The 14,647-nt window shown below is 45.2% G+C and overlaps 1 protein-coding gene and 1 long non-coding RNA gene across 2 annotated transcripts in view; one reads left to right on the forward strand and one right to left on the reverse strand.

Annotated features, from left to right (window-relative positions):
- FBXL7 (F-box and leucine rich repeat protein 7) overlaps nt 1-8,993 on the reverse strand; it is a 460,347-nt gene extending 451,354 nt beyond the window's left edge. The window contains exon 1 of the mRNA XM_027980156.3: nt 8,824-8,993. Within this exon, the coding sequence (XP_027835957.1) occupies nt 8,824-8,860 (37 nt within the window). The 5' untranslated portion in view covers nt 8,861-8,993. The remainder of the gene's footprint in view (nt 1-8,823) is intronic.
- A 499-nt stretch (nt 8,994-9,492) lies between these two features.
- LOC121816823 (uncharacterized) lies at nt 9,493-14,329 on the forward strand. Its single transcript, XR_006056543.2, has 2 exons — nt 9,493-9,769; nt 10,609-14,329. It is a non-coding gene; the product is annotated as an uncharacterized LOC121816823 (long non-coding RNA).
- Nucleotides 14,330-14,647: the final 318 nt, after the last annotated feature.

Raw genomic sequence — 14,647 nt, forward strand, 5'->3', positions numbered from 1 at the left:
TCATTTAGAGCGGAGCTCTAATCTTATGCCCACTTACTACTTTTCACTTATGTCCATACCTAGCACATCGGAAAAGCAGGGTTCCTCAGTGAATCTGCATTTATCCTATTGTTCTGAAATCACTGGCCTTCTAGCATTTCAGGTTTTCACTGAACTTCGTTAAAGCAAGTCGTACTCTACCTAGAGATTCAACACAGTGAATAGATGGAAAAAGAGGTCTAAATTTCTGTAACAAACCCCACCAAAAAGCTACACTCTGGGAAAGTTCAGCTGATGTGGACTTTATCAGCAGGTGGCAGAACTGCCCACATGGCTCATGTACAGCAGACACGGTGCCAAACAGCTTGAGAACGCCTTGAGAAAGATGTGGTCTCTGTGAGGCTCTAGTCAACCTGTAGCTTCCTATCACATGTCACTAACCCAGGATGTCCATGAAAAGTCTTACAAAGGTAAGACATTTATTCCAGACATTCGGCATAACCATAATTCAGGGGTTGCTTCAACTTCATAGATCTACATGTTTTAGGCTAATAATGAAAGTTAACAGCAACACTATAGGCAGAGTCCATAGACATCACTACACTGAGAACAGGACACATCCTTTATCAAACCCAATTAGTGCTGCAGGAGGCTATGTCCCACAGAAGGCAGGGAAACAAAATTGGCTGATTTTCTAATGAATATCTAGATATACATAAATGGACATAAACACATACATGTAATAGAGAGAAAGTTAACCTAGAGAAATCAAGGGTTCAGTTCAGTTCAGTTCAATTGTTCAGTCATGTCCGACTCTTTGCGACCCCATGAATCGCACCACGCCAGGCCTCCCTGTCCATCACCAACACCCGGAGTTCACTCAGACTCACGTCCATCGAGTCAGTGATGCTATCTAGCCATCTCATCCTCTGTCATCCCCTTCTTCTCCTGCCCCCAATCCCTCCCAGCATCAAAGTCTTTTCCAGTGAGTCAGCTCTTCGCATGAGGTGGCCAAAGTACTGGAGTTTCAGCTTTAGCATCATTCCTTCCAAAGAAATCCCAGGGTTGATCTCCTTCAGAATGGACTGGTTGGATCTCCTTGCAGTCCAAGGGACTCTCAAGAGTCTTCTCCAACACCACAGCTCAAAAGCATCAATTCTTCGGTGCTCGGCCTTCTTCACAGTCCAACCCTCACATCCATACATGACCACTGGAAAAACCATAGCTTTGACTAGATGGACCTTAGTCGGCAAAGTAATGTCTCTGCTTTTGAATATACTATCTAGGTTGGTCATAACTTTTCTTCCAAGGAGTAAGCATCTTTTAATTTCATGGCTGCAATCACCATCTGCAGTGATTCTGGAGCCCCAAAAAATAAATTAATATCTAGATATACATAAATGGACATAAACACATACATGTAATAGAAAATTAACCTAGAGAAATCAAGGGTAGTACTTTCCAACAACTATAAGGATAGAAATGTATTGGGAGGAGTAGCAATATGAGTTCAAATCAAACAATAACCCTTCATCAAACATAAATGCAACCCACAGACATAGAAAACAAACTATGACTAGCAACAGGCAAAGGAGGGTAGGAATAAATTAGGAACTTGGGATTAACAGATATATAATACCATATATAAAATAGATAAGAAACAAGGACTCACTGTATAGCACAGGGAACTATACTCAGTATTTTGTAATAACTTATAATGGAAAAGATCTGAAAAAAGAATACATATGAGTGTGTACATATATGCTGTGCGCTGTGCTTAGTCGCTCAGTCATGTTCACCTCTTTGCAATCCCATGGACTGTAGCCCACCAGGCTCCTCTATCCATGGGATTCTCTAAGCAAGAATCCTGAAGTGGGTTGCCATGCCCTTCTCCAGGGGCTCTTCCAAACCTGGGGATCGAATCCAGGTCTCCCACATTGCAGGAAGATCCTTTACCATCTGAGCCACCAGGGAAGCCATAACTGAATCACTTTGAATGTAAATCTGAAACTAACACAACATCATCAATTAACCACACTTCATTTAAAAGAAGAACATAACTGCACATGGGAACATTTTCCTAGGGAACTTCGTGTAGGGTGCTATAGTAGACCCCTTTGTTGATGCAGAAATCTCTAGCACAGCATCCCTTTCTGTGAACCCCCTCCCCATGTGGACAGACTCACTCCCTCATTAGGAAGCCTGTCTCAGGTGTGCACAGCTCTAATCAGCTTTTCCTCAGACTGAGTTAAATCTACCTACCTGCTAGTAACTTATATACCTTGGTCTCTAATCAGCACTCTGAAATTTAATCTTCATTGTGACCATGAGCTTTAAGGTATTAAGCTTCTAAACTTCATTTATTACCTTCTTCATAATAAAGAGAATTTATTCACTCTAGATTTTATTCATGATACTGCCACATATTTTAATACTTTCCTAATGCCAACTTACAGGCTTCCCTGATGGCTCAGTGGTAAAGAACTAGACTGCCAATGCAGGACACGTGGGCTCAATCCTTGGGTCAGGAAGATCCCCTGGAGAAGGAAATGGCAACCCTCTCCAGTATTCTTGCCTGGGAAATCCCATGGACAGAGGAGCATGGTGGGCTCCAGTCCATGGGGTTGTAGAAGAGTCAGACATGACTTAGCAACTGAATAACAAAAAATGCCATCTTAAGATGCATGGTATCTAGAAGGTTCTAGCAGTCAAAAAGCCAAGCCAAGTAGTTCCAAGCAGCTTCCAGAGGCACTAGTAAATAAGGACTAAGGGGAAGAGTAATCAAGGCCTCAAAAGCAACCCAGAAATCATTCTATTTCAAAAGGGTAGAGGGAGCAGACAGAGAGTTGACAGGAGATGATTCCCAAGGAGAAAGAAAAGTTAACACCTCTTCCCTTTCTCTTGTTTAAAACATGCAAAAAGATTCCCCAAATCTCCGAAAATACACTATCAGACCAAACATGGCATTGTTAGCTTCACTACTGCTTTGACCTGAGCCAAGTAGTGGAATAGGTATCGTGTATCTTCTGATTTTCATCAGAATGAACTTATTTACTGGAGGCAAAAGACAAAGACCTGAATCTATTTAAGAATGATGGTGGGATCTTCAGGTGGGAAGTCACATATCAGTAAGTCAGACAACACTACTGATCAGAGCAAGAGGAGCCTTGCTCTAGGTCCTAGGCTCCCCGTCCTCTCCCTACAAAAGCAGTCACAAAACATCTGATAGAATATAACTGTATAAAACACGTTTGCAAAGACTCTAGGCAAAAAACATATGCCCAATGGCCAAACTGACTCGGTTCCACTGTAGCTGACTATTCATAGAAGACTGATGATGTTATATTTGCATAAAAAGATGATGTACACCCTCCAGCATAAAGAGTAGTTCACTTTGGTAGAACACGGTGGTCAAAAGTAACAGTCAACATGCTTTGTGGATCTTCAGGGATTAGTCCCTCAGTTCTTCTAAGTCTCAGTCTAAATGCCAATTTCTCCATAAGGCCCGCAGTGACTACTCTAATTAAAATCTGCCACACTCTCATCCTCTCAACTCCCATCAAGAGTCTTCTCCAGAACCAAAGTCAAAAGCATCAATTCTTTGCTTCAATTAAGCATCAATCTTAACCTGGCAATTTTCTCTATGCAGAGACCTTAGCCCCTCAGAACTCATCACATGTTTTACTAAGTTATTATGTTAACTGTTCCATTTCCCCTCCTTCCCAACACACATGCACACAGATAAAGATAAGACTGACAAGGATAGGATCTTTATCTAGTTACTGATGGATCCCAAGAATCAGAAGAGTTCCTGGCACATGATAGGAAATAAGAAGCCAGCATACACTGGTTGAATGAATAGGTAATTGTAATGAATAAGTAATTCTGGGCTTAGATAAATCTGGCTATGAGTCCCTTTTCCACCTCCATTAGCTGTAGGACCTTGGGAAAATGATGGTCCTCTCTGAACTGCGTTTCCTCATCAGTCAAATGGAGATATAAGAATGCCTGTCCCATAGAATCATGATAAGAATGACACGATTTAGTGTATATGAAAAGCTTAAGATCATGCTTGGACAAAGCAGGAGTTCAAAAAATGTCACCTGCCATCATTTTTCCAGTAGTCACATACAGATGTAAGAGTTGGACCATAAAGAAGGCTGAGTGTCAAAGGACCGATGCTTTCGAATTGTGGTACTGGAAAAGACTCGACAGTCCCTTGGACAGCAAGGAGATCAAACCAGTCAATCCCAAAGGAAATCAACCCTGAATATCCATTAGAAGGACTATTGAAGCTCTAATACTTTGGCCACCTGATGCAGAGAGTCAACTCAATGGAAAAGACCTCAATGCTCAGAAAGACTGAAGGCAAAAGAAGAAGGGGATGGCAGAGGATGAGATGGTTAAATAGCATCATTGACTCAATGGACATGAATTTGAGCAAACTCATGCTCAAATAGTGAGGAGATAGTGGAAAACAGAGGAGCCCGGTGTGCTGCAGTCCAGGGGGAAGCAAAGAGACAGACACAGCTTACTAATTGAACACCAACAGCAGCCATCATTATTGTCATTTCAAGATATGTTCCCCAAAGCGGTGAGGGACTGGTAAGGATTTATGCTCCCTGGCAACTTGTGCTCCTCGCATCCGAAGAGCGCAGATCTGAGATGGGGCAAAGGGACTCAGGGCGTTGATAAAGCTACAGAGCTACCAAGGTCAAGCCCATCCCCAGACCTCATCAGTGCCAATTTAAAGACATGCAGGAGTTTACAAAGGAGCTGTTAACAGTGTAAGGATGACAGACTCAGCCCCGCTGGAGTAGAATAAACATTAACAATGAAACCACCAAGTAAGTGAGCGTGAGGCTGGAAACCTTAAAAGGCAGGAAAGCAGCTTCTCTCTGGCTACTTGAAGGGAGACATTTGTTTATTTGGTTTAACTGGAGTCAAAGCTAATGGTTCTAATGGCTCGAATCACCCCAAATTATTCTCCAGATTTCCACACAGAGGCTGTAACTTAAACTTTATGAAAGAAGATAAAGAAAATCAGTCTCCCATAAAAAGAGTTTACCCGAACATACTAATCATTTAGACATTCGCTTATATTTCTAGAAAGCTGAAGATCAGAACCTGTGTGGTAACATTTTCCTGGAGCAAATTCTAAGTCTGCCTGAAGCCTGGGAATTAAATCATTAATCTGAACATTCACTAAGTCTGTAGGAAAACAAAACACCAGAAACACCCAACATTGATAAGCACATTACCTTTAATCTCAGAATTAAAAGCAGAAACTGTCTGAGTTAAGAGAAAAAGTGGGAATGAGTGAGGAAGACAGAGATGAGGGTAGAGGGGATGACAAAAGGGAGAGGAATATTTACTGATTTCAGGGCAATCATGCCATCCCTGGGGGCTCAGATGGTAAAGAATCTGCCTGCAGTCCAGGAGACCTGGGTTCAATCCCCAGGTCGGGGTGATCCCCTGGAGAAGGGAATGGCTACCCACTGCAGTATTCCTGCCTGGAGAATTCCATGGACAGAAGAACCTGGTGGCTTACAGTCCGTGGGGCTGCAGAGTCAGACATAACTGAGTAACCAACACTTATCAGGGCAATCATACTCATTATAACATATCTTCCCAAAGTGGTCCATTAAAGCATTATGTGAACAAACTAAAATGAAGGACTACATGCTCAAGGGTGGTTACGGCAAATAATGCCCCCTCCTCAAATTTTTTTTTTTTTTTCTCTCCTCAGTCTATAGAATAAAGACCTTAAGGCTTGGGGACAACTGAAAAAAGTCTAGTAGCTAAGGAGAAGCTGGAATCAAATTTTCAGACTCCCAAATCAATGCTTTGCATTTCACACAAGAACTGCCTGGAGCTCTAACATGCATGTGATAAATGATTCAGATTCTGCATTTCTGACAAGCTCCCTGGGATGTCACAGAACTAGGAAGCCTTTCACCCACTGCACCTGCTAAGGTAAGTCTTGGGAATATGTTTTAAAATATCTTTAAAAAAAAGATATTTTTCTAGGAGCAAGACAAAGTGAGATTACAGATGAAATATTGAAGTTTTAAAAGTTCTAATAATTCACAATATTTCTAAAATTTAAGGGTCATTTACATTGTGGTGTCAACTCCAGTAGTAAGCAAAATACATTTAAGTTGAAAATTTTTAAAGTTTACACAAACACCAACACTTTATAGTTCAGGGATCTCTCACTGAGCCATTCTATGGATATACACTCATTGATCATTTAAAATACACCGCGCCTAAATTGCACCATGGACTTCCCAGATGGCTCAGCGGTAAAGAGTCCGCCTGCCAATGCAGGAGACAAGAGTTCAATCCCTGAGTCAGGAAGACTCCCCTGGTGAAGGAAATGGCAAGCCACCCCAGTATTCTTGCCTAGGAAATCCCATGGACAGAGGAACCTGGCAGGCTACAGTCTCTGGGGTCACAAAGAGTCACAAAGAGTCAGAAAGGACTGACTCTTAGTGACTGAGCACAGATGCAGATAGCACTATAGCTGTAAAACTGTGGATGCTCAGTCTCCTCTGATAACAGAAATACTGTGTCTAGGGATTGCTTTGGCTTTCTTTAAAATTGGATGTTTCAGATAAGAAAGAAGGCATTAACACACCAAATTCCCACAGGCTTATTTGCATAGACTTTACCATCCAACAGCACAATGTAATAAAGTTGACCATACCCAATTACATATATTTTAACCTATAATACATTACATAATGATATATATTAGGGGGGTGTTAAAGTGCAACTGGGCAGAGTATAACAGGGGCGAAAAGATTTTTGAAAAGCTCTTGTTATTCTAACTCTCTATCCCCCTTCACTCCCCCGGCCTCCATCTATAAGAGAAGAATCTGGATGCATTTGAAGAGAGTTGATGAACACTGAACACAGTGTGTCTCTCCAGCCAAAACTCAGTTACCTCCCAAAGCTTCCTATTGGTCCCGTTGAATCAGCTGAACTCAGGAGGTTTTTTTCCGCCCCCTATAAAAAGTCCACTGTGTATCTAAATCGGATTCCAGTAAAAATTTCACTTCAGCTGAAGTGAAAATGCAGAGGTAGCAGTTAGGAATAACAGCTGGAGAACATTAGTTTTCTGTCTCTCCTTTTCTCTCCCAAGGGTTGAAAACTCCACTGTTCAGACAGGAAGTAGTCACACACCACACACTGCACAATACGAGAACGCTGGGATGTCAGAACAAGTTGCAGAGGATTAGAAAGAGTGTGAGGGGGTTTCTTCAAGAACACAGAGCTGCAAATCTGTGTTCCTCTCTGAGTCTCTGACTCCCCCCCCCACCGCCCCCCATCACCAGTGTTCAAGTAAAGTAAGGGGTACACACCCAGAACTGACAAACACACACTTCACTCCCTGAAAGCTTTTTAATAACTCAAGAGGAAGGAGGCTTAATCTTTCATTTTTCCACCATTTTTTAAAACATTAACTTCACAAGGTTTTGGGGGGTGGCCAAGATTCTCCAATAATCTTTTCTGGCCTAATTTCATGGTTGGCTATCTTAAAAGACCACCTTTCAAATTTCTTAAAAAAAAAAAAAAAAAAAAAACATGAAATTGTCAGGAAAAAAAAAAATCTCTCTCACTTAACTGTCCAGAATAAGGAAATCTACATATATCATATATATGTGGAATTCAACACATGATGCCCTGGAAAAAACGATTTAAACAAAAGGTTCTTGTGGATACGGTTTTCTTAAGGTCGGTTTCTGCTGTAATTTCACAAAGCTGCTGAGAAGAAACACAGTGGCAAGCAAGGGGGAGAGGCATCCACCTTCCGTGGTCAGAGCTCCTCAAGTTTTGAACTGAATGATTGAAGTTTCTCTAACACCACATGCTGAATAGCCATTCTGCATTCCTAGCAGTCTGCAGGCGCGGGACCCCGCTTCTAACCGCCGGTCCTCTGGGGGCAGGCTGTAAAACCGACCCCGTCTCTTGCACTCCCCTCCAGCCAAGCTCACGAAAGACAAACCTTCCTAACTTCAGAACTGCAGGGAAACGCCTGTGCAGTATGCCTATCAGGGGCAATGCAGTTAATCAACCGGGTTCCAACACTACGGTTTTATGCAAAGAGGGGGAGGAGGGGCGAGGCAGAAGCCAACCCACACATCCATCACCCTTTTAGGAGTAGGTGGAGTTTAAAGTTTCCCCAACTTCCAAGTTCCCACTTGACAGGCAATATTTCTGTGCGATTTCCAGCCCCACGTAACAGACGGTCCTTTGCCCGTCTCGAGCCCTGGGAGAGCCCAGACCACCCCCCCCCCCCACCCCCTCCAGGCCGCCACGCCTGGCCTCGCACGGCCCCTAGGTGGTCAGTTTCACGAAGCTGTCAGCTCGGGGGCCAGCGAGCAGAGAATGGAAACTTAACTTCTTCCAGAAGTTTTCCCTGCTACAGGAGAGTCCAAGTGACTGGTGCACAAAGGCCTGGGAAAGTTTTCCCTGCGTTGTTTCTCAGAACCGTCTTCCGCCAGCTGCCAAACTCTCCACCCTAAACCCCAGATGCCCCAGGGAAGGGAAGTTAAGGCACAGGCGTTCCGCCACAGGCAGAAAAGCCACGCGAGCCGTCGCACGGACAACCTGCGAAGTGGCTTAGAGAGACCCCGCCGTGAGAAAGCACCCGCTGGGCGCCCGAGCACTCCCTGCCGAGGGGGAAGGTGATGGCCCAGACAGGGTGCCCAACGGGGGTGCGCCCCGACACCACAGGGCGTGCGAGAACCTTCCTTCCCAGACGCGAAGGCGAGGGGAAGGGAGATGGGGGGCGGGGTGGGGCGCGATCGGGAGTGTGAGGACGGACGGCCCACTCACCCTCGCTGCCGTACTGTTTGCCATTGTTCGCGCCCATCCTGCCGCCGTCATGCCCGCCGTCTCCCCGGACACTCCATAGCTGGGGCGCACCGCCTGCGCGCTCCGCCAGAGGAAAGCCCGCCCGACGGGACCGTTAGCTGCGCATACCCCACGAGCCGGGGCCGATCTCCGGCCGGGGGCGGCCCCCCGCACTCCGGTGGGCGGTGGGGGTGGGCTCGGTCCCCTCCTGGCAATCCCCCGACTGCGCCGGGTGGGGACCCGGGGACGGCCGCCGCCCTTAGAATCCGCGTCCGGGGCCGGCGGGCGCAGCGCCGCGGAGAGCCCGCGCCCCGGGGCCGCCCAGAGGCTCGCCGCGCCGCCGCCGCCGGGTCCCCATCCGCCCGCCCCGATCCCCCCGGCTGTGGGCGCTGAGCCGAGCGGCGCGGGCGGCCGGGGCTCCCGGGCTCTGCCGCCTCCTCCAGGCGCCCCCTGCGCACCCGCGGCTTCCCCTGGGGAGGGCGCGGCGGCCACTTGTTGCGGGTGCCCCGAGCGAGCGAAAGACTCGCGGCCCGGCGCGGCTCGCCCAAGGGCCGGACTTTTGTTAGCGCCAGGCGCCTCCTCTCGCCGCCCAGCGTCAATCACAGCTGGAGCCCCGGGGAGGAAGGCCGGCCCGGAGATGCGCGGCCTTTTAAAGGGGCAGCGCGCCTTTTCGGGGCTCCGGCTCCCCGCCCCAGCCCGGGCGCAGGTCCTGCGCGCCGCCCGCGAACTGCTGCGGGGGGCGAAGGAAGGCGCGCTCTTGGCTCAATTTGACTATTGTTCTTTTCCCGGCTGGGTCCCTAATGAGTAAGATGAGCTTCCGGGTGTCGCTTGAAATCCCTTGGGTCTGCCTGCAAATACGGCCTGTGTTAGGTGCGGTGGCATTCCGAATCAACGCGCGTCGCAACCTGATTCTGTCCGACAGCTCCAGGTATGCGTGCCGGCCTCCTCCTGTGGCTCCCACGTTCGGGTCTGAGGCGGGAACCGAGGAGCGAGGGAGCCAAAACTTGAAGGGGAACTTAGCAGGGAGTCAGTGCAGAGCCAAAGACATTCCTAGCCCCGGTGCGGGAGGTTTCCTGGCTCAGAACTTTTAAGAGCTTCTGAGCCAGGAAGTGTGTCCCCCACCCCCACCCCCACTCCCGTTTCTATAATTTTTTTTTTTTTCCTTGTGGTTGGTGTTACTCTTTGTTTTATACATTACAACCTCTTTTGGAAATTTCTATGGCACTTCTAGAGTCTTAAAATGGCCTTTTGGTGTTCACTCCTTTAAATGGATAAAGGAAATTCTTCTTAATGTTGTATTCCCTTTCCATATAAATACCTAGAATTTTATAACATTGCATCTTAGTAATGACCTGGGCATTCACAGCGTAAATTAGTTTCTACGGAGGCAGGCACGCAGCACAGTTTCTCTTTATAAGTGTTGGATGTTTTAAATTAAACTTACATAATGATACATGTAATATATAAGCATTTATGATACCTGAATGGAGATCCAGAGTTTTCATAAATACCTTTTTCGTACAAGACTTGCGACCTTATGCAGAAATTGTCAGTGACTTGACTTTCCATAGATTCTCTTTGGGTAATTTCCTTTCATTTAATACTATTTTCGTTCTTAAAGATAAGCAAAAATATCATGTTTCCAAATTTTAAAATCTAGATTTATTGTTCCAGAGAGATCATGGTTTGAAGGAAAAATAAATTCATCTATTTTCAAGCACAGAACTAAATAATTGTACCAATCACATGTCAACTGTTCTGTTGCAGGAAGGGAGACCCTTTCCAGGGCCGAAATTGGGCTCTTGTCTAACACTCGGAAATGAATCGTCCAAGGAGACACGTGTGCTGATGAAGCAAGAGATTTTATTGGGAAAGGGCACCTGGGTGGAGAGCAGTAGGGTAAGGGAACCCAGGAGAACAGCTCTGTCATGTGGCTAGCAGTCTCTGGTTTTATGGTGATGAGATTAGTTTCCGGGTTGTTTTTAGCCAATCACTCTGACTCAGTGTCCTTCCTGGTGGTGCAAGCCTCATTTGGCCAAGATGGATGCCAGAGAGAAGGATTCTGGGGGGGTGGTCAGACATGTGGTATCTCCTTTTGACCTTTCCCAAACTCTTCCGGTTGGTGGTGGCTTATTAGTTCAGGGTTCCTTACCAGGACTCCTGTCCTAAAACAACCCATGCAAATGGTTACTATGGTGCCTGGCCAGGGTGGATGGTTTCAGTCAGTGTGCTTCCCCTAACAGTTCCAGTTCAAAGAGATCAAGAACTATATTTCATCTTTTCATATATATAATCTAGCACATCATCTGGCCAATAATATGTGTTTCCCATGTCTGCTAAGTTAAATTAAAAACTTACATCACAGGCCCTGTCTAGGAAATAAGGGTGTCAAAAATGTGGAAGAGTCAAAGGGATTTTCAGAGACTCTACCTGAAAATATAAACTCACACTAGAAATGAATGTGTCCACATTATCTTCATCTAGAATGGGACTCTGCTCACCTGGTCCCTGTGATTTTTCATCATCTTGTAGGGACTTGCCCTGGGTCTAACCCTGGATCAGATCATTTTTGGAAACTTCATTGGCAATTAATCCACTGTAAGCAGTGGAATGATAGATGCTGCTCTTGATATTCTGTGTTGAGTTGACAGCTTGTTACAGGCTGTTATCTCCCTCCCTCCTTTGAGGTCTACACATCAGGAAAGTGCTCCCAGAAGAAACTGAAGCTCCAGTAGTTCACCTGCGTGGTAAGTGCCAGATGAATTCAGGTTCTCAGACCCTCTCCTCCCCATTCCTCTACTTCTCTTGAACTGGTCGTTATTCAACTTGAGAGGCTCTGTGCCCCCTTTTGGTTGAATCACTTGCCAGGATCTTTATATATCAGAGCAAAGCTAACAGTGAAAAGTAAATTGTAGTGACTAACCACTTTTACCTCCTCTGAAATTAAAGTCTCGAAATACTTTTAAAGGTCTATTGCCAGCCATAGAGGGGATGAGAGACAATCTGGTATAAAACAAAATAGAGGACTTGTCTGGTGGCTCAGTGGTAAAGAGTCAGCCTGCTAATGCAGGAGACACCGGTTCAATCCCTGGCCTTGGAGGATCCTACATGCCTCAGAGCAACTAAGCCTGTGTGCCACAACTATCAATGCTGTGCCCTGGAGCCCAGGGGCCACAACTCCCGAAGCCCTTCAGCCCTAGGGCCCATGCTCCACAGCAAGAGAGGCCCCCGCCGTGAGAAGCCTTCACACCTAGAGAATAACCCCCACTCATCACTTTCTTTCTGAAAAGAAAAGCCCTACTTCTGCTTAAAATAAAGGTGCATTCACATGTGTATATGGTTTACATTTCAAAACTAAGATAATGTATACATGTACAATTTTAGAAAAAAATTCCTACCTTTTTACCCAGCTGCCAAACAGAAACCCCCACCTTTCAAGCTTCTTGAGAAAAAAATAGTGGGTTTTTCACCAATGGGTTCTCAATAACTAGGCCAGCTCCTAACCCAGTGTACTCACTCAGTAAAATGCTGCAGAAGAAATGAATGTTGAACGAAGACATAAAATGATTTAAGTATTGTTCCACTTTCTCTCACTGCCTTTTTTTTAAGAAGCCACAATCACCGAAAATATTTAAAAATAAGTAAGCATTCTAAGCTTCCCAGGTGGCTCAGTGGTAAAGAATTCGCCTGCCAGTAAGGGAGACAGAGGAGACGCTGGTTTGATCCTTGTGTCGGGAAGATCCCCTGGAGGAGGAAATGGCAACCCACTCCAGTATTCTTGCCTGGGAAATCCCATGGACAGAGGAGCCTGGCGGGCTACAGTCTTGGTGTTGCAGAGTCAGACATGATTGACTAAGCACACAAAGAAGCTTCCTAAGTCACCCCAAAATGAATAATAATGCACCAGGCACTGTTTTTTGGTTTTTGGTTTTTGGTTGTTTTTTTTTTTCCCACCCAGTACTTTTCCTCTTTGCTCTGGAAATTCCGTTCCTGTCCTTTGGGAAACTTTCACCCATATTCCAACCCTGGGCTTCCTGTGGGACTTGCCAGTTGTAGTGGTGGTGGTCAACTTTCATGGTTAAGTGGGGGTCCAGAATCAGACTGACCCAATCAGACACCCACATCCACACACCCCTAGCAGTAAAGGGGCAGCAAGTGCCTCTCCTGCTCCTTAGGTGGTATCAGGGCAGAGTCAGGATTTTCCCTATCATCCAGGAGTCTAGGGCCACCCTCACCACAGTGCAGTGTCCTTGGAAGGAAAGCTATGATAAACCTAGTCAACGTATTAAAAGCATCATCTTTGTCGACAAAGGTCTGGGTAATCAAAGCTATGGTATTTCTATTTGTTATGTATGGATGTGAGAGCTGGACCATACAGAAGGCTGAGCACCGAAGAATTGACATTTTCAAACTGTGATGCTGGAGAATATCCTTAAGGATCCTTTGGACAGCAAGGAGCTCAAACGAGTCAATCCTAAAGGAAATCAACCTTGAATACTCATTGGAAGGACTGATGCTGAACCTGCAATCCTTCAGCCATGTGATGTGAAGAGCCAGCTCATTGCAAAAGACCCTGATAGTGGGAAAGATTGAAGACCAAAGAAAGGATGAGATGGTTAGATAGCAGCACTGACTCAACGGACATGAATCTGAGCAAACTGCGGTAGACAGTGGAGGATAGAAAAGCCTCATGTGCTGCACTACATGTGGCCGCAAAGAGCCAGACACAACTGAGTGACTGACAAGTAGCTAAACCTTCCCAAATCCTTGAAATGGCAAATTTATAAAAATGGAAAACAGATTCATGGCTGAATGGTTAAGGTGATTCTGAATAAAAGGGGAACATGAGGGATTGTCATGGTGTGGGAAATGTTCTGTATCTTGACTTTAGCCATATCGGTATCTCGGTTCTAATGCTGTACTACAGTTTTGCCCAAATTTTATCATTGGAGGAAGCTAAATTGGGGTAAATGTGATCCTATTCATCCTATTCATTATTCATCGCTTATGCAAATAAAACTACAATTATTTCAACATCAAAAGTTTTAAGTTGAAAAAAGAAGCCCTTTCATCACAAGATTTCTATGTATTCTTTCTGTTCCAACATTTATAACACCTCCCACTTCTTCTTCATCCACATATGGGAGAGCCAGAACCGTAATGATCACTGATTTCTTAGTGTTAATTGGGTTTACATCTGCGTCTACTCAGCACTGAGTGATTTAGGCAAAGAAGCCTAAAATAGTTCATACCCTAAACTTTGGATTTGGGAATATCAGAGTTAAAAAGACTCCATTGAGAAAGGAACTGGCCATTGCTAAATTAGTAAATTGTCCAAGGACTTTGTCTTTTATTGACATGATGCAAAAAGAAAAACATAAAAGTAGAGAAATCTAAATTTCAATTGATATTCACATTTTTGTTTCTATTTTTCAGTAGCTAACTCAGTGACCTTTGAGCTACTTTAATAAATATTGATAAATCCATACTCTGAGTAATGGGAATATATTCTTTTCTAATAGTATATTTTTAGAGTGTTGAATCCAAAATCTAGCTTGATTTAAAACACCATGTGTCCATGCATGCTAGGCACTTCAGTTGTGTCCGATTCTTTGCAACCTTATGTACCATAGCCACCAAGCTTCACTGTCCATGGGGATTCTCCAGGCAAGAATACTGGAGTGGGTTGCCAGGCCCTCCTTCGGGGGATCTTTCCGTCCCAGGGATCGAACTCCTGTCTCTTGTGTATTCTGCATTGGCAGCTGGTTTCTTTACTGCTAGCGCCACCTGGGAAGCCCTTACAACA

This window comes from Ovis aries, chromosome 16 (genome assembly GCF_016772045.2).
Source record: "Ovis aries strain OAR_USU_Benz2616 breed Rambouillet chromosome 16, ARS-UI_Ramb_v3.0, whole genome shotgun sequence".
Classification (NCBI taxonomy): Eukaryota; Metazoa; Chordata; class Mammalia; order Artiodactyla; family Bovidae; genus Ovis; species Ovis aries.